The sequence below is a fragment of the Plectropomus leopardus genome, chromosome 21 (assembly GCF_026936395.1).
Source record: "Plectropomus leopardus strain MGB_pleo_1.0 chromosome 21, ASM2693639v1, whole genome shotgun sequence".
Taxonomy (NCBI): domain Eukaryota; kingdom Metazoa; phylum Chordata; class Actinopteri; order Perciformes; family Serranidae; genus Plectropomus; species Plectropomus leopardus.
The window spans coordinates 26,704,277-26,723,252 of record NC_142196.1 but is presented as its reverse complement, the minus strand read 5'-3'; the positions used below and the strand labels follow the sequence as shown (position 1 = coordinate 26,723,252).

The window sequence follows — 18,976 nt, the reverse complement described above, 5'->3', positions numbered from 1 at the left end:
ACAGCCACAGGAAGAACACAAGCAGGTCACTACAAAACACCCTTTTTTGCAGCCTTAAAGGCAGCTCGAAAAACAATGATGGGTTGCACCCAAGTCTGGAGCTTAAAAAGCAAATGAAAAACACACAAGAGGTCACAACATAACACCCACATTTTGACCCTAAAAGGCCACTGAAAACACAGTGGCTGGTTGCTACAAAACAACACTTTTGGAGCCTAAAAGGTCAATGGAAACACACTTACTGGTTATTACAAAACCCCCCATGTTGGAATAACACAGACAGGTTGCTAAAAAAATCACCCGTCAAAAGGCTGATGGAAACAAATGACAGGTTGCTACAAAACAACCATATTAGGAGCTTGAGAAGCCATTAGAAACACGCTGATGAGTTGCTACAAAACACTCATGTTTAACGGTTAAAAGCGGCTACAAAAACAGTAATGGGTCACTAAAAGACATCCACGTTTGGAGCCTAAAAAGCCACTGCAAACATACTGATAGCTTGCTACAAAATACACACATTTGGAGCCGAAAAAAGTTGCTGGAAAAACAGGAATGATTTGCCACAAACACCTGTGTTTGGAGCATAAAAAGAAATGAAAACACACAAGTCGCTACAAAATACCCATGTTTGTCGCCATAAAAGCTGCTGGAAAAAACAAAAGAAGGGTTGCTACAAAACACCCACTTCTAGAACCTAAAAAGGTGATGAAATCATAGCTTGGGTTTGCTACAAAATACATACACTTGAAGCCTAAAAAGCTGCTGGAAAAACAAAGACGGATCACTACAGATCACCCACATTTGGTGCCTAAGACATCGCTGTAAACATACCAACAGGTCGCTATTAAACACACGTGTTTGAAGCCTAAAATCCGCTACAAAAACACACAAGGGTCGCTACAAAATACCCACGTTCAAAGACTTAAAAGCCAATGGAAAACCACTAACAGGTCGCTACAAAACACACTCAGAACCTATAAACCAGCTGAAAAAACCAGTGATGGGTCACCACAAAACACCCACATTTTAGAGCCTAAAAAGCAGAAACATAGCAATGACTCGCCAAAAACCTTGGTTCTGTTCTGTTGTTTTTTGGTCTCAGACAGCGATCTGAAGTGGTCCGCAGTTTGGCAGGCATCTTGTCTGGATGCACCGCCCCCCACCATCCATGCAACTGACACACACAAAGCTTCAAAAACACAAAAAAGGCCACGCTAAAACCTGTAAAAAAGGCTTTTATTCTCACTTGAAGTTTGGGTTGTATGACTCTGGGCTAAAATATAAAAGAAGTGACACTTGGTCTTGCTGATTAAATGGGCTTTTGGAGGGACAGCAGGGAAGTTTTCTTTCTCTCGCCCTCACACTCTCCTTCTCACTTTCTCCTTTTACTTCACCGTTTCTTTGCCAGCCTCCTCCTCTCTAAATCACTGCCTCTCACACTGTTTGCTTTTATTTCCTTATTCTGTCTTCAAACAAATCAGCTTTAAATAGACGGGACAGAAGGTAAATTTAGTCTTTACTGGTCTAGAAATATCGAATGATGACACTGATATTTTTCATCCACAATCAACAAACAGTGTTTGCTTCAGTCTTGTATTATGAAAGGTGGGAGCTTGTGCCTACATGCTGTTGTGTCATCTGATGCCTCATAGGACAGACAGCGAACGCATGAGACCGCTGAAGATAAATTAATAATTTATCACCATTATGCAACCGAATATTGCAGAGGTGTTACCGTGCAAATTCAACACTTAGTTTCTGAATACTAGCTTAAAAAGAGAGGCGTTTATCGAGACAATCCTGAAATATTCCTTTTATATCCTTTATTTGTCACATCACATAATTATTATAACCGCCTGTGCTATTTCTGTAGTGTTTAAATAATTTATTTGCTACAATATTTCTGTATTTTTAATCATGGCACTAAAACAGTTTTATTAAAAAGCTTCTTCCTGCTGTGAAATATACATAAAACAGAATATTTATAGTGCCAAAAATACAATATGCAGCTACCACAGAAGTTTAAATCTATATGAATGTGGACATGAAACTAAAGGAAGGAGAATTCATATGATAATTAATTTTGTTTCACTGCAGTGTGGGCCTCATTTAGGCTGATAAAAGAATATCTATAAACTAAATGAAAGCAATAAAATTCATAAATCATGCTAAATTGTCTTTAAAATCTACTACAATATTACAATAATCATCATATAGGTTTTGTCTGGATGACAATTAATTAAAATGATTAGACAACAGAAAATTAATAAATGATCTCTCATAACTTAAAATCACTACAGTATTTCAATACTGTCATTCAAATATTATATAATGTAAATTTACCTTTACTGTACCTGTTTACATTACAGAATATGAGTCAATTTAAAAACAACAGTGCAATAACTGTTATTTGTATGTTTCATGTTTATATGACTATTATTTTTTAATTTTTTAATGCATTAATTTATTCATGCAGCTAAATGGACTGGATTGCTGCAAACCAAATTTCATTGTTTATTTTGTTTAATTTGCAATGACAATTTAGTATCTTTGTATATTTGTTACACATATTTATAACTTAAATCTTGTTTACATTCAGTTCTTTAATTTTGCAATTACACATATTATTTTATTTACTATATAAAATATTTTTATGTTAATCCTGTATTTCAACTTCTGCACCATTTTGTGTCAAGTGCTGGAATGTAACTAGGTATATTTACTCGAGTACTGTACTTAGGTAAAAAAGTTTACAGTACTTTTACTTTGAGTATTCATTTTCTTTTCATGCCACTTAATACTTTTACTCCACTACATTTCATATGGAAATACTGTACTTCTTACTTCACTACATTTGTCTGACAGACTTTAGTTACAAAATAAAGTTTTTTAAATAAAGTTTCTAAAATATGATGTTTCATTAAAGGTTAAATTACCCAAATGTTTATACAATTACAGCTGCAACTAGAAGTCATTTTTTCCCTTTACATTTCCTTAATTTTTTAATTTTTTCTTTTTTAAAAATTATTCAAAATATGTTTAATAATTTAGGAATTTGGGGGTGATTTCCCCCCCTAATTTCCGATAATAGAAAATTCTTTGAGTGTTTTCTTTTTTTTAAATATTTTTTGGATGTTTTTTTTCTCTCTCTTTTAATAATTTTGATTTTTGGGGTTGTTTTTTCTCTCTTTTTAGATCGTTTTTGTCATTACATGTTGTTTCCATCTTTCTTTTTTTGTTTTAGATTTTCTGCATCAGATATTTTGACTTTTAATACTTAGGAAGTACTTTTCCTTGATTTTACGTCACTTTTACTTATATAAGCAAATATATAACGACAACAATAACAATAATAATAATTTTCTGGTTTTTTTTATTTCTCTGCATTGGGTACTGTAGTACTGTAGTAGTACTGTACATTTTTCTAAAGATACTTTCGTACTTTTACTTAAGCAAAAGCATGACTTTAGTAGCAATAGATTATTTTCAGTTTGTACTTTTACTAAAGTAAATGATACCATACATCTTCGCTGTATATATGTTTGATTCTCTTTATTTATTTTTTATTTGCATTATTTTCTTTTTAGATAATTATAATTGGAGGTGTAACAGTTTGCTCCTCTGTAGGATAGTCGCTGTACAAATGACATTAAGAAAAACTTGAATAAATAAGTTAAATAAAAACCTCGAACTAGTGTGAAGGTTTTAAGGTTTTTTAAGTGCAGAATAAATAAATGATGGTTCATCTTTTCAGTTACAAAGTGCTCACCTTATCCAGGCAGCTGACTTTCTCCGTCGGGTAGACGATCTTCCCGCAGCGGGCACACGGAGGGTTCATCCTCCAAACCTCCTCTCCGCTCCCCGTTAAATCCCACTTGTTACCGGAGAGATGTAGTTAACGTCCAGAGTCCCAAATGTCCCCGCCGAGCCGCTCTCCGACCCGCGACACCGTCGACAAAGTGCGAAAAAAAGCTGCAAAATGTAGCGGAGAGACGGCGGCTGTGCTCCCACACTCAGCGGCTCTCCGTCCGGTGTGAAGGCTGGATGCTGCGCCGGGACCGACCGCTCCACCGGAGGCAAGCTGGCGGGAATTAGCACCGACAAAACAGGAAACTAACATGAGAATACAGGAAGTGCATTTATCCTCCACTCAAAAATAAAATTAATCAAATGCTATAAAAAATTAAAACGATGAAAAATAAAATAAAATAAAAATAGCAGAGCTGCATTTTTTTAAAAGCATCTATTGAAATAATCAGTAAATAAGGCAAAAAATTTCAAGCATTTGATGGTTCAATGTACACTCGAACGACAAAATCCGGAAACAAAATTAAAGAGCTGATTTGTTAAATAATTGATCAAAAAATAGTCTGCATTTATAAATGTTTATTTAGCAAAAAAAATAAACTGCTAATTTTTAAAAACCAATTAATTTAGGCAAAGATATCAAACATTTGATGATTCTATATTCAATAAAATAAACTAAAATAAGAGTAACGAAATACAAATAAAGAGCTGTATTCATAAATTGATTTATCAAACAATTGATTTGCACAAAAATAATCTGCTGTTTTAAAATATGTTTTTAATTCTGCAAAATGTCAAGCATTCAATGCTTCCGGGCTCTATAAAATAAAAAAAATTAATTAAAATTAAAGAGTCATACTTTACATTGATAAATTGATTCAATAAGTAGTTGATAGAAAATAAATCCATATTTTAACAGTAATAACTATTTTAGTTCTTTTAAGGAAAATTAATGATGCTTCCAGAATCAATAAAATCAAATTAAAATAATCAAATAAAATAAATGTAAGGAAAAATATATGGTGCTGCATTGATTAGTTGATTAATCAAACAGCTGATCAACAGAAAATACATCCACATTATTTTTTTAAAAATAAACTGTCAATATTTAAGTACTGTTTTAAGTGAAAATATCCAGCATGTGATACTAAAAATTATTATGCTGCACTGAGTAGATTAATCTGCAAATTTTAGAATTTTTGAATCGAAAAAAAGGTAAAGCGTGTGACACTTTTAGATTCAATAAAATATTTAATAATTTTAAATGAAATAAATTTTTTAAAAAACAATATTAGAGCTGGACTTAATAGTTGTTAGACAGAAAATTAATTTGCAACTTTTATGATAGTATGTAAATTGTTAAATTATTTTTAAACATAAATATAAAAAAAGTCATGCTTTCAGATTCAATAAAACAAAATGCTGAAATTAAATATATATTTTTAAATAATTGATAAACTGACAAAACAACTAGTTAACCAACAGAAAATTAATCTTAATTTTTTTTTAAATAATCTGTTGATTTTTAAGTGATTTCCTTAGCAAAAATGATCAACATTTGACTCTTTAAAATTAAACAGAAAATTAAATCGACATTTTTTAAACGTGAATTATCTCAGTATGTTAAATTTAAATTACGGTAATATTACTACTTACCTCCTCGCGCGCAGTGCCCTCATACTAGCTTAAAAAGTGATTATTTTGAAGTGTTTCGCCATATTTCTGCGTAAATATGAACGTTTGAATCCACCGAGAATGCGATTGAAGATTGTGAATGTGTTATTCAAGCTTCAAGAGTCGTTTGAGGAGTTATTTTGGACGTTTTGACGCTTTTTATTCGGCTGTAAAATCTGGTAAAACGGCACCACCGTTGACAGCTAACGTTAGCTTAGCAACCACCGACATCGACAAACGGTAAGTATTAAAAAAAAAAAAAAAAGAAATTTTGGCTTTAGTCGTCAGTCGATATAACTTCTGTGATAAAGAGTTACCACCGCTCACACCTTAATTTACTCCACAAAAAGGTGAATCATTCATCACAGATTAGCATGCTAATTTAACAAGCTAACTTTAGCATAAGGTAACCGTTAGCTGGTCGACCGTTAGAGTTCAAAATTTGAATTTTTACCTGATGCGCAGCAGCGGGCACCGTCGGTGTTACATGTTGTGGTCTCATTAATGTCTAATATCTACCTAAAATGATAAAACTTTTACCTAGGGTGATGAATGTATTTAAATCCGATATTTTTAGCTTCACAGAGGGGCAAACTTTCAGTGTTTTGAAGACAAAATAGGCCATTAGTGACATGTAGTAAAATGAGTTTTTAAAAAACGGTGAGGTTTTCGAAGGACAGAGTAACGTAAGTAACATTACTGCAATGTTGTGATAATCCTACTTGGTTTATATGATGCTGTGTCAATCTCGGGACTGTCTGGTTAAGGTAAACTGATATAATCCGGTAAAGTTTACATCGAGGGACGTTATGGTGCGTTCAAGCTCTATTCGGTGACCATACACGCGATGTGTTCAGTTAAATCTTGTAAAATTTAGATTTTTGTGACACACTTGTGAAACATCACACACTTCAGTGGTGGAAGAGGTATTCTGCTCCTTTGCTTAGGTAGAAGTACTAAAACCACACTGAAAATACTCTGTTACAAGTAAAAATACCCCTAAATTATAATAATAATAATTATTATTATTATTGTTATTATATAAATTATTACTTAGTACTGAGGAAATACCCCAGATCACAAAATTATTTTAAAGAAAAACAGAAGAAAAAAGAAAATATTAAAGACCTTAAAGAAACCTTAAAATTGTGTGAAATAAAATACAAACATTTCAAAACCCAAAACCCTTTAAAAAGACAGACAGATAGATAGAACACCAAAAAATATTTAAATGTTTAGCAAAATAGTTGCTAATTTTTTTTTTTTTGACAATCAACTAATTAATGATGTTTTACATATTCTTCTGTACGGTCTTTAGGTAAACGATAAAGGTGGTGTATTCAGTTTGAAGGAGAGATTTGCAGATATTATACAGTACAGTGCTGGAAAAGTATTCAGTTCCTTTACGAAAGTAGAAAAAATACTTTTTTACAAGTAAAAGTCCTGCTTTGAAAATGTTAGTGTAAAACTAAGAAAATGTACTTCAACTATCAAAAGTAAAAGTACTCAATGCAAAGAAATAAAAAACAACCCCCAGATATATTATCATTTTACAGCTTAGAAAAACACCCCAAAACCACAACATTGTTGAAAAGAAAGTAGAAAAAAAATCCCAAAACCTTCAAATTTATTTACACAAACAAATAAAAAAAATATATAAATTATTATTTTTTTTTAACATTTGAGGGCTCACATCATGTGCTTTTTACAAATAAGCACATGACTCCCCCTGCTGGCTGAAGAAAGTAAAAAAGTATTGGCTACCTGAAAACAGCAATTCTACCTGCAGTTCCTAAAAATCCATTTTTTTCCCCTGTGGTTCTGGTTTATTTGGATCCACACCTGCTGAGAACTTAATGACACCTGGTTCTTGTTTGAAAAACCTTAAAACAAAATAAGTAAAATGAAACAACATCAAAAGTATCCAAACATATTGAGTCTGAGTAACAGTAAGAATTAAGTGACACACTTCATGAATAGTGCAAAAGGCTACAATATATTGACAAAGGTGTATATGTTTATCAGTAAAAAAAAAAAGTAGTTTAAATTCAACATTTAAAAACTGTCCACATTTACAGTATGTTAAAGCAGCTAAAGCAAAAATAAAAATTGTTGATTTAATGTTGAAAAATAATAAATATATAAAGATATTTACAATTATTTAAAAAAATAACAAAAAGATTTACATCTATATGTTTGAACCTTTAAAAGTGTGTTAATAAATGTTTTAGACCTCCAGGTCAACACGTCCTGCATGCATCACCTGTTCATTTAGCCTCAGATGAAGCCCAGGTGTTCACAGAGGAAGGGGTCGGCCTCACAGAGGAACTCAATCATCTCTGAACTGGCAGCCTCACCTTTCTTCCTCACTGTGTCGATGACAAAACGAGCTTTGTCTCTTGTGTTTGGCATCACGTCCGCTGACTCCCTCTCAGGATCAGACATCACCTTTTTCTCAAGTAGTTTGTCCAGCAGACTTTTGAGAACAGGTCCTGATATCCCATCGATGAAGCTGCTCCGTACGTCCAACAGCTTCTCATGAGGAGGCAGATTCACAGCGCTCTGCCCACAGGACCGTCTTACTCCAGTGGAGGAAAGACAAACTCGTCTTTCCCAGACACTGAGGGAGCTGTCGGTGTCACTCAAAAACAGCTTGATGTGTTTCATGGTATTTTCTAAGATCACCTGGAATGATGGGAAGTAGTTGTCGCAGTTGTCAGAGTCAAATTCTGCTTCTTTTGGTTGAACTAGAACTGAGTCGTCCTCAGGACAAGTGGACAGAGTGTATTCCTGCTGTGGGAGCAGCTTACAGTGTGGGGACGTCTCGATGTAGCACTCATCTCCAACTAACTTCTTCCTGGTCCGCAGGACATCCCGGAGCGCCACGTTCCTCGGCAGCAACAACACATTGAGGAGGGATGTGGGATCGGGATCAGCTGGGGGCCTGTAGAACAGCAGGACCAGCGCTCGGACCGGGACAGGTGGTGAGTCTTCATCCTTGACGTTACCGAAAGCGGAAAACCCCGTGATGTTTATGATCACGTGAGTTTCTGTTATCTTGTGAGGGCTGATAAACTCAACGCCCTCATCGTTCACATGAGCCACTGACAAGAAGTCACATCCACCTGTGGAGCGGATCTCACAGTGGGGGACATGAAGCTGACGCACAGACTGCTGCAGACACTCGATGTCAAACAGGGGTCCTGCGGGCTTCTTGTGATGCTGGGCCAGCAGCCTCCTGTTCCAGGGGACAATCCCGTAAACCACGTCCCCTGCTGCCTCCATGTCAAACAGCAGGCCTGTCACCCTGCACTGGTACAGGCCTGGGCAGGAGCACTGGAACCAGTAGCTTTCATCGTTTTCATCAGCTCTGATTTCAGGTGTGAACTCCTCAAAGCTGTTTGTTAACAGCACGTCAGGTACGCTCTCAGCTCGCGTGAAGGTCTGCGTCTCTTCAGACGTTATCTGACTCAGTGAAGGCAGGCTGTGAGAGCGAGGCAGGCAGCCGGAGTCTCTCCTGCTCCTGAAGCATTCTGGGGATTGTAGGAGCTGAGATTGGGCTGGCAGGGTGGTTGTGACTGAGTGTTTCATGGCTGTAACAGCTGCATCTATTTCCATCAGAGCATCACTGTCAGCTCCTGGTTCTGAGTTTTGCTTGGACATAACAAGAAGGTTTTTTTTGTCCAGGCCATAAAAGTAAATCCAACCATTTGTGAAAAACGTGTTGAGTAAAAATCCAGTGGCAGAGGGTATGATGGCCCTGAAGCGCGTTACCAAGTTTGAGGTGTAGGTGGGCTGGCGAATATTTTTTAACTTCCCTTGCAAAAACGTGTCACCTGCCAATCGTAAATGATGACCGATCACCTGTGAGGCCTCTTGTGAAAGGCCGTCTGTGACTGACAGTGCAGGAGGGGGGTGAGAGGACTCATCTTTACAATGTCCAGTAGTCTCGCTATTGTATCTTCTGGTGCCAGAATTAAAAAACACGGGAAAGGCAGGAGATCTGTACAAGTAGTGAAAAGTTTCTTCTATTTCTTTTCTTCCTGTGGACAGCAGATATCTCAGTGATGTAAACTCATGAGTGCCAAGGCGCTGAATTGATTTTGAATTGATTTTTAGCATTCTGTTTAAGATCTTCTCTTGTTGGCTTCAGTTTCTTTTTTATGTGTTTCTAAGTCCTGCAAAAAAGCAGAGAAAAGAGTAAAAGAGTTCAACAGACATGTGGATGATATTAAAACAGAGAAAATAATGTAGCATGCTATTCACAATGCAATATTTTATAACGATAAGGAGGATAAAGTATGAAGTTTCTCTACATTTTTTTTAAGTTACCCACACATTTGTACCTCTTCTCCATCAACAGTGTCTTCAGTTCAGAAAACTATTGTTCAAAGAAAAAAATAATTCTCCTCACAGTGAACACATTAAATTAACATTTATTTTATGGAAGGAAAACATTAACAACGGTAAATCCACTGAATTGTCTCTAAAGTAATACCTATTCACTTTGCCGTAAGAGTAGAGGAGAGTTATGCACTATTAATGTCCAGCTTTAAGTTTTAAAGTACTACTCATTAAGTTCCCCTAGGTTTCCTTCAAATACTGAAAACATGGTGCATGCATAAATACTTTTGTTGCTTTTAAAATCTAGAAGAGTGACAAAAAAATCAAATCTTGTCTTGTCTGAGCCTCCTAACATGTTGTGTTTTAGAATAAGTTGAAAACCCAAACTTAATATACAAACCCCCATTCCAATGAAGTTGGGACGTTGTGTCAGTTGAATTTAGGTTGAAAAGGATTCGCAAATCATTGAACTCTGTTTTTTTTTTAAAAAATGTTTTACGCAACGTCCCGACTTCATTGGAATTGGGGTTTGTACACTTATAATACAAAGCTGTGTCATTTTTATTTAAACACTTAAATAATTATATTTTAAGTTATTTATATAGTCTTGTATTTATAAATTTTATTTATGTTTTATCTACTTCTTAAAATAAACTAATTCTAATTGCATTATTCCCTCCTCTAGTTTCCCCCACCCCAACTCTTTTTATGAAATATTTATTTTACACATTTCATATTACATGCTATATTTTATACGACTCAAACTGTAATTTTTGACCACAGCTTTGATAAATGCACCTTAACATTGGTAGATTAACAAATGACCCTTCTTATGTCCCTCCTGAGCATGTGGACAAAAAACTTTTTTATTTTACTAAAACACACATCTGGTTTTCATACAATAAAAAGCAAGTATTTTTACTCACCTGGTCCTCGTGAGCGTGTGCCCCTCCCAAACCTAACTACCAAGGGGGGGCCGCGCATTAACAGGGATAACGCACTGATTTGGGGGGGGGGCGTGAGGCGGTCAATCCTCGTTTAGTAAACTTTGATCCGGTCGATGTAACGCCGGGACTTCCGTGTTCCTGTTACTTTGTTATCTCCGTCTGTTTGCTTCAGGCACACAGTGCCGCCAACGCAGCCCCGTTTTATGGTGGATTTGAAGTTATGAGCACTCATCGTGTCCACTAAACAAATGCAAATATCAACTCCGTCTCGCTTTCACTTCTAAAAAAGCGCAAAACTCGGTCAAATTGCAGCGTGCGATCTCCAGCCGGCGGGCTCTCCTGCGCTCAGTATGACGCGATCACATGTCTGCGTTTAATGTCATTTTTACCTGCACTCGGTCCCCAAAAAGATGTCAGTCCAGCATTTCATTTACATTTGGTGACGCTGTTAATGTCCTTTCTTCCCTCACCCGCTTGCTACTCCCGCGTCTTTGTCCCGCCCACAGGAGATTTGAGCACAGGAGGGAGGGAGGAGCTGCAAAATACTAAACTTTTTTGGGGGCTTTTAATGGCAGATCGGGCACATCTGGCGCATTGCTGCCTCACTTTTTTTCACTATTTATTCTCATTTATGACTTTATAAAACAATAGCTAAAAACTGAAATAATACCTGTGTAATGCAGATGCGATAATATCATATTGTGAGGCCTCTGATCATTTGACGTCACTTGATATTAATTAAAACCGATATTTTGATAGAGTTTTTCAGTTAAAGTTGAGGGTGAAATATTCTGTTCTCCTGTATGATATCCTATGAAGGGGCCCTCTGACCTTTGTGTTGTTTTACTGTATTGAATCAGAATCAGAATACTTTATTGATTTCAAGGGCGGGAAATTATGATTCCTCATAGATATTCCTATGTCAAGAACTATAGAAAATGGAAATAGAAAGTATGAAAAAGATAAGTATTTAAAATATAAAAGCGAAAATATTTAGTTTATGCCTCAGTTTTCACACCAGTATGTAAAATGTTTGTATTTAATGTTTATTTAATATGTTGAGTGTCTGGTGCACAGACGCATCAAGGCAGACAAGCTTTTGTTTTGTTCTATTTATTTATTGCAAATCTTGTGTGTTGTAACTTTGCAAAACATATAAAGAATCATGTGAAACATGCCATTTAAAAGTGCTTAAGGTGTTTAAAAAGGAATTCATTATTAGAAATGAAATGTTTCAAACTAAACTTTGAAAGACTTTCCTTATATACAACCTATCAATGTGAATATTTTTTTAAGAAAAGCAGTTAAATACAGTATAGTTAAGCATAGTGGTTCTAATCTCACATATAGTAAATTGATTTAGTACATCACAAGGTTTCCATAACTTTATCAAAACAGTAAAACTGATTAATTTTGTGGAAAAGTCTTTTCAGAATCAAGTTTATGGCCAAGTAGGTTTTCATATATCAGAAATTTGTCATGGTGTTTAGGTATATAACAATAAACATAGTGAGAGAAAATAAAAACCTCTGGAAAAGTTAAGAATGATAAATATAAAAAAAACCAAATGGCAATAAAAGTATGAAAACAATATGATGTATGTTTTTACAATGAAAAAGCTGTTTAACAGAACTCAAGACCAGCCACTCTGCTGAATGCGCATTATGCCATTTTTTGCTCCTCACCTTGTGATCAATATACAGACATAAACACACAAACACACGTAGATAAACTGAGCATATGGAGTACAGTGTTTAGAGGCAATGATAAGAACATTAACTGTTGCAAGAAAAACTCTTTTGTGACATTTAACACCAGGTCAACACGTCCTGCATGCATCACCTGTTCATGTAGCCTCAGATGAAGCCCAGGTGTTCACAGAGGAAGGGGTCGGCCTCACAGAGGAACTCAATCATCTCTGAACTGGCAGCTTCACCTTTCTTCCTCACTGTGTCGATGACAAAACGAGCTTTGTCTCTTGTGTTTGGCATCACGTCCGCTGACTCCCTCTCAGGATCAGACATCACCTTTTTCTCAAGCAGTTTGTCCAGCAGACTTTTGAGAACAGGTCCTGATATCCCATCGATGAAGCTGCTCCGTACGTCCAACAGCTTCTCATGAGGAGGCAGATTCACAGCGCTCTGCCCACAGGACCGTCTTACTCCAGTGGAGGAAAGACAAACCTCACTTTCCCAGACACTGAGGGAGCTGTCGGTGTCTCTTAGAAGCAGCATAATGTCTGCAAGGATTTTTTTTAATCTCACCTGGAATGATGTGATGTAATTTTCGTAGTTGTCAGAGTCAAATTCTGCTTTTTTTGGTTGAACTCGAACTGAGTTGTCCTCAGGACAAGTGGACAGAGTGTATTCCTGCTGTGGGAGCAGTTTACAGTTTGAGGACGTCTCGATGTAGCGCTCATCTCCAACTAACTTCTTCCTGGTCCGCAGGACATCCCGGAGCGCCACGTTCCTCGGCAGCAACAACACATTGAGGAGGGATGTGGGATCAGGATCAGCTGGGGGCCTGTAGAACAGCAGGACCAGCGCTCGGACCGGGACAGGTGGTGAGTCTTCATCCTTGACATTACCGAAAGCGGAAAACCCCGTGATGTTTATGATCACGTGAGTTTCTGTTATCTTGTGAGGGCTGATAAACTCAACGCCCTCATCGTTCACATGAGCCACTGACAAGAAGTCACATCCACCTGTGGAGCGGATCTCACAGTGAGGGACATGAAGCTGACGCACAGACTGCTGCAGACACTCAATGTCAAACAGGGGTCCTGCGGGCTTCTTGTGATGCTGGGCCAGCAGCCTCCTGTTCCAGGGGACAATCCCGTAAACCACGTCCCCTGCTGCCTCCATGTCAAACAGCAGGCCTGTCACCCTGCACTGGTACAGGCCTGGGCAGGAGCACTGGAACCAGTAGCTTTCATCGTTTTCATCAGCTCTGATTTCAGGTGTGAACTCCTCAAAGCTGTTTGTTAACAGCACGTCAGGTACGCTCTCAGCTCGCGTGAAGGTCTGCGTCTCTTCAGACGTTATCTGACTCAGTGAAGGCAGGCTGTGAGAGCGAGGCAGGCAGCCGGAGTCTCTCCTGCTCCTGAAGCATTCTGGGGATTGTAGGAGCTGAGATTGGGCTGGCAGGGTGGTTGTGACTGAGTGTTTCATGGCTGTAACAGCTGCATCTATTTCCATCAGAACATCCCTGTCAGCTCCTGGTTCTCTTTCAGACTGCACAGACAAAAGCTCGAATGCGTCTCGTGTTCTGCTTCCTTCAGTACTGACAGTCGAGTCCTGGAGGACTGTGGGTCTGTCTCGTGGACAAGGAGGAGCAGCGACAGTCGGGGCTGTGGACTGAGAGGAGGTGGGCACACTGGATGTAAAACCAGTGTTACTAAAGCTGGGGCCACCTTCATCTGTATCTTTTTTATTTGGAAGATGTGTGTAAGGGTCTGACAAAGGAGGAGAACGTAAACAAGTGCGTTTACATTTACTAGTTTCACCACCAAACCAGAATCTATCAGACGACTCATCTCCTTCTTTTTCTCTGTGGCATAACGCATCAGAGTCTGAATCATCATCGTCACTGGTGGAGAGCTGAAGGATGGAGGGACTGGCTGTTGTATTCAGCTCAATTTCCCTGGGATTATCTGGACTAGTCGAGTCGAGTCCTGATGTGGAACTGAGTAGATCAGCTGAAAGTCGATCCAACATGTAGTCGGGAGAATCTGTGACCGGAGTCATACTAAGGGAGTCTCTCTTACATGTTCTCCTACCTATGACGCTCGAGGCTCTTCTCTTCAGTGGTTTATCAATTAAAGAGGAATCTTTGGAGATTCGGTCAGCATATGCCTTTACATCGTCCTTAAGTGCTTGTAGAAGTTGCTTGTCAATACATGTTTTTTGATAGTCAGCAAGCACTTGTCCTGAACTGTGGCCTGGGAGGGACGTTTGACTTTGATATTTGTTTGATGGTTCACTTTTGTCGTCTTTCAGTACTTCCATCCCTGTCTTTAGAAGGTAATCTGAACTCTTATGAGTGCCTGTGTCATACCCAGCAGAGGAGGGAGAGTCGGTAGGAAGGAAAAGGGAAGGAGCGTAATGGTATAAGCTGGAACCACCATGTGCTGACCCAAAATAAGACCCTTCCTGGTGTCTTCTTTGTTTGTTTAAAAGTGCTTTTTCATAGGAAAGTCTTTTTAGAAAGTCACTATGTGCATTTTGAAGGTCTACATATGTTTTTTGATAGTTCATATGTGCTTTTTGATAGTCAGTACGTACTTTTTGATAGTCAGTACGTACTTTTTGATCGTCATTACGCGATTTTTGATAGTCAATACGTGCTTTTTGACAGTCAGCAAGTGATTTTTGATAGTCATTACATGCTTTTTGATAATCAGTAAGTGCTTTTTTGTATTCAGTAAGCAATTGTTCTAAACTGGGGCCAGGGCAAGAAGTTTGACTCTGTTGATATTTGTGTAATGATTCATTTTTGTCATCTTTCAACTCTTCCTTTTCAATCTTTAGAGCATCATCTGTCTTCTTACGACCGCCTGTGTCATAGGAAGCAGAGGAGGAAGCGGAGGTAGAAGGGTTGGAAAGAGACGGAGGGTTAGGGAGTAAGCTTGGACTGCCATGTTCTGACACATCATCACCTTTGTGTAAGCTTTTCTGGTGTTGTCTTTGTTGATGAAGATGTGTTTCTTGATAGTTAGTTAGTTTTTTTTGATCGTAAAAAAGTTTCTTTTCACATTCAAAAAGTTGTAGTTCTAACATGGGGTCTGGATAGAGAATTTGGTTAGCAGAGTAGGTAAAATGGTAAAATGGGATGGAAAAGGGAGAAGTGTTAAGAAAGCTGTGGTGGCCATGATGTGACACTCTTTCCGGGGAACATCTTTGAAAGTCAGTACGTCCTTTTTTTGAGCTTAGGCCAGGCAAATAATAATCTACAACTGGCATGTCATGTAATTTAGGACCATGTGAAATATGTTCTCTGTCTGGGTCAGAATGGTCTGTTTTTGTGGGTAAATCAAGATCTCTTTGCTCCCCCTCCCCACTTTGTGTTTGACTGCTGACTGATGATTTAGGTGACTGCTGAAACTGGAGACTGTCTTCATTACACACAGACTGAGATGAGCTGACCTGCATTTCTTGTTGTTGGAGGTCACAACCAATCTTAGCTGGAAACATAATAAAAGGAAGAATGGGATACAGAGAAACGGAGGAAGACTTGATCTGCAAATCTGGGACGCTTTTCCATTGCAGCTCCTTGATATCTGCAGTTTGACGTCCTTTTTTCTGTTTTTGTAATGATTTCTTACTTTCTTCATTTAACTCATCGTTCTTCTCTTTTGGTTTCTACTTCCAGCTGCCTGCGTTATATCCAGTAGGGGAGGAAGAGGAAGTTTTTCTCTCCTCTCCTTCCATCTTTTCTTTTTGAAACTTGATCTTAAACGGAGACTTTTAAAACATCTTCATGTTCTTATACTGTGTATTTCTCATCTGGTCCTACAAAAAAAGCAGAATATGAAAAATAAAATCCTTTTAAACTTTAAAGTTGTTTTAGATTTTAAAACACAGTTTTAAGTTGGTGCTTACAACATAAGTGTAATCTTGCACAGTGAGACTTACTTCCACAGCACTGTATCAGTGATTCAAGAAAAGTCTTGAATCACTGGTTATTTTTATGCTATAGGGGGAAAAACTCCTGTTCTCCTCGTGGGTTCCCTTCGGGGTCTCCGGCTTGCTCCAGTGTGACTGTGAGCATGTATGGTTGTCTGTCTATATGTGTCGGCCCTGCGATAGTCTGGCTTCCTGTCCAGGGTGACCCCGCCTTCCGCCCGATGTTAGCTGGGTTTGGCTCCAGCCCCCCGCGACCCTTACGAGGACAAGCGGTTACAGAAAATGAATGAGTGAATGAAATTATTATAGAGCTACAAACTACTTAGATTAACCTAGCAAAGCCCTGTGAAACAAAAGCAAGGCATACTAACTCCAAAAAAAGATTTAACATGTATTTATTTATTTATTTCTCTCGCAAACGTTAAAATGCCATTTGTCCTCTGCAAAAACAAAACAAAAAATACATATTCAATTCCAAACACTGCAAAGCAAATACCTACCCAATTAACAAATATTTGAACAGCTGAAGATTCAGGTCCAGCCTTAATTATAATGATAACATCACAGAAGCTGAAGTGAAGTGAAATTAGATTTATTATAGTCAGTGTCACGAGCGCATATTGCTGCTAGAGTTAAAAGATTTGGCAATTTAACTGCGACTGGCCGTGTCAGAAAACGGATCAAGCACAAGAGTCCTGTGAGACAGAGTTTGGGCTTTTCTGTTTTGCATTCACGGGTTGTTTTATTGGTTGCATATCTTTACAATAATTCACTTTAAGAACACAGCCTCCTAGTGCCTCCAAGATTTTGCAGGCTGTTTTTGTGATTATTGCAGCCTGATATAAATGATTTCACAGCAGCTTTTTTTTAAACTGCAGTGCAAGTTGCAGAGTTCAGAGGAAATAATGAAAACTGATGACTAATTTTAGATGTCTCATCGAAATGTGTGGGTTCAGTCATTGTTTCAGTAGTGTATGAATCACTAGCACATCTTACCAGTGTTATGGCACACATTAACACACCAGCTGCTGACACTCATTTCAATCTTTAAAATGCTTATATTCTAAATATTAAAATACCTCAGCCTGTGTGGACACAAGTACACGTTAGGAAATCTATTGGCCTAACTGTGACCATAAACTTCAGGAAGTCAATGCTCGGCTATGGATTTTCTAAAAATAACTTCAGCACGTAATTCCCCCCAAATCCACAAGTTGTTGTTTTACTTTACAGATTACAAGTAATGGTTTGAGACTGAACACCAGAAAGAGCTTAAAGTCCATCATTATGAAATCACGTCGCACAGCTGGACACCAAACTTTATTCGCCATTTTTGACATCCTGCCTAAAGGGTGGTGTCTGGGGCAGTACCCGGTTACTTTACACACATTAAAAATGTGATATTTCACCAGAAACATAGACACAATTGTCCTTGATTTCCACGGACAAAGAGTCAGACGTGTGTTTGTTTATTTACATCATGTCCGCTTACCGGATGAGAAGAGAAGATCTCAGGCGCTCCTCCGGATCGACGTGTGTCTTTCGGTCAGATTGCAGCCGTATGGCCTCGTCCAGTCGGAGTCTTTCCGTAAACATAACATGCGGGGGACAATAGGACAAGACTAGTAAATGTCCTTGGTGTGTACCGTTAATTGACACGCCTCAACTGAGCACTTCCGTGTCAGCATACTGACTATACATGGAGAGAAAGTTGTGCCACGTAGCCCAGTTTTGTAGTTTTGGTTTCACTTTTGCTGCCATATATATATGTATATATGTATATGTATATATACATATGTATGTATGTGTGTGTATGTGTATATATATGTGTGTGTGTGTGTGTGTGTGTGTGTGTGTGTGTGTGTATGTGTGTGTGTGTGTATATATATATATATATATATATATGAATGTATGTATATGACCGTGACAATATGAGTTTTGGCTTCGAAAATAAATTTGGGATTGAAAGAGTATGGAAGCCCTGAGGAGCAAGAGGGAATTTTTTTTTCTAGTAGTCCATTTTCTAAGTCCAAAAAATGTTTTTGTTCATGTGTGAAAGAGAGTGGAAAGAATGGCTTTTGGGGGGCGAGTAAAAAAAAGTTTGTTGGGGTTTTTTGGCAAGAAAAAACATTTGGGCAAGGAAAAAACATTTTTTTTGAGCAAGAAAAAAAATTGGGAAAAACTTTTTTTGGGGGCGTGAGATGAAAAGAAGATGAGGGGAAAATAAGGCTAATTTTAAGCATTTCCTTTTGTAATGCTCATTTCAACCACAAGAGGCTGAAATGCATCACCAGGGGACTTTTCATTTCTCTCTGCACTCTAAACACAACATGCATGTCTTATTATTCGATTGTTATTATTCTTTTTTGGACTTAAAAAATGGACCACCAGAGAAAAAAAACTTGCTCCTCACTTCCCCCACAGGGCTTCCATAAAAGAGGGAATATTGACACAGAAAAAAAATAATTTAAAAGACAGACATGTAAAGAGATATTTAAAAAATATTTTAATTTAATTTATTAATTATTTTCATTCTGGTGTGTTTTTTCAATGTTTCTTATATTTTAAAACATCTTT

At 37.7% G+C, this 18,976-nt stretch overlaps 3 protein-coding genes across 4 annotated transcripts in view; all 3 read right to left on the bottom strand.

Annotated features, from left to right (window-relative positions):
- LOC148186103 (LIM zinc-binding domain-containing Nebulette-like) overlaps positions 1 to 4,087 on the bottom strand; it is a 41,073-nt gene extending 36,986 nt beyond the window's left edge. Inside the window, exon 1 of the mRNA XM_088071902.1 lies at positions 3,773 to 4,087. Coding sequence (XP_087928028.1) covers positions 3,773 to 3,841 — 69 coding nt within the window. The 5' untranslated portion in view covers positions 3,842 to 4,087. The remainder of the gene's footprint in view (positions 1 to 3,772) is intronic.
- A 2,566-nt stretch (positions 4,088 to 6,653) lies between these two features.
- Positions 6,654 to 11,290, bottom strand: LOC148186102 (caspase recruitment domain-containing protein 8-like). Of its 2 annotated transcripts, none has more exons than XM_088071898.1 (2): positions 11,165 to 11,290; positions 6,654 to 9,662 (listed from the first exon to the last, which is right to left on the bottom strand). In XM_088071898.1, exon 2 carries the CDS (start codon positions 9,604 to 9,606, stop codon positions 7,762 to 7,764), a length of 1,845 nt encoding a protein of 614 aa, XP_087928024.1. In that variant the 5' UTR covers positions 9,607 to 9,662; positions 11,165 to 11,290; the 3' UTR covers positions 6,654 to 7,761. The 2 variants fall into 2 exon arrangements, with proteins under 2 accessions (XP_087928024.1, XP_087928023.1); XM_088071897.1 differs by having other exon boundaries at positions 10,755 to 11,286.
- Positions 11,291 to 11,872: 582 nt separating this feature from the next.
- LOC148186101 (uncharacterized) lies at positions 11,873 to 18,109 on the bottom strand. Its single transcript, XM_088071893.1, has 3 exons — positions 17,892 to 18,109; positions 16,409 to 16,655; positions 11,873 to 16,285 (listed from the first exon to the last, which is right to left on the bottom strand). Exon 3 carries the CDS (start codon positions 15,965 to 15,967, stop codon positions 12,632 to 12,634), a length of 3,336 nt encoding a protein of 1,111 aa, XP_087928019.1. The 5' UTR covers positions 15,968 to 16,285; positions 16,409 to 16,655; positions 17,892 to 18,109; the 3' UTR covers positions 11,873 to 12,631.
- Positions 18,110 to 18,976: the final 867 nt, after the last annotated feature.

Bases quoted from the DNA above. Each gene is read 5' to 3' on its own strand.
- LOC148186102 (XM_088071898.1), bottom strand. From the start codon at position 9,606: ATGCTAAAAATCAATTCAAAATCAATTCAGCGCCTTGGCACTCATGAG.
- LOC148186101 (XM_088071893.1), bottom strand. From the start codon at position 15,967: ATGTTTCCAGCTAAGATTGGTTGTGACCTCCAACAACAAGAAATGCAG.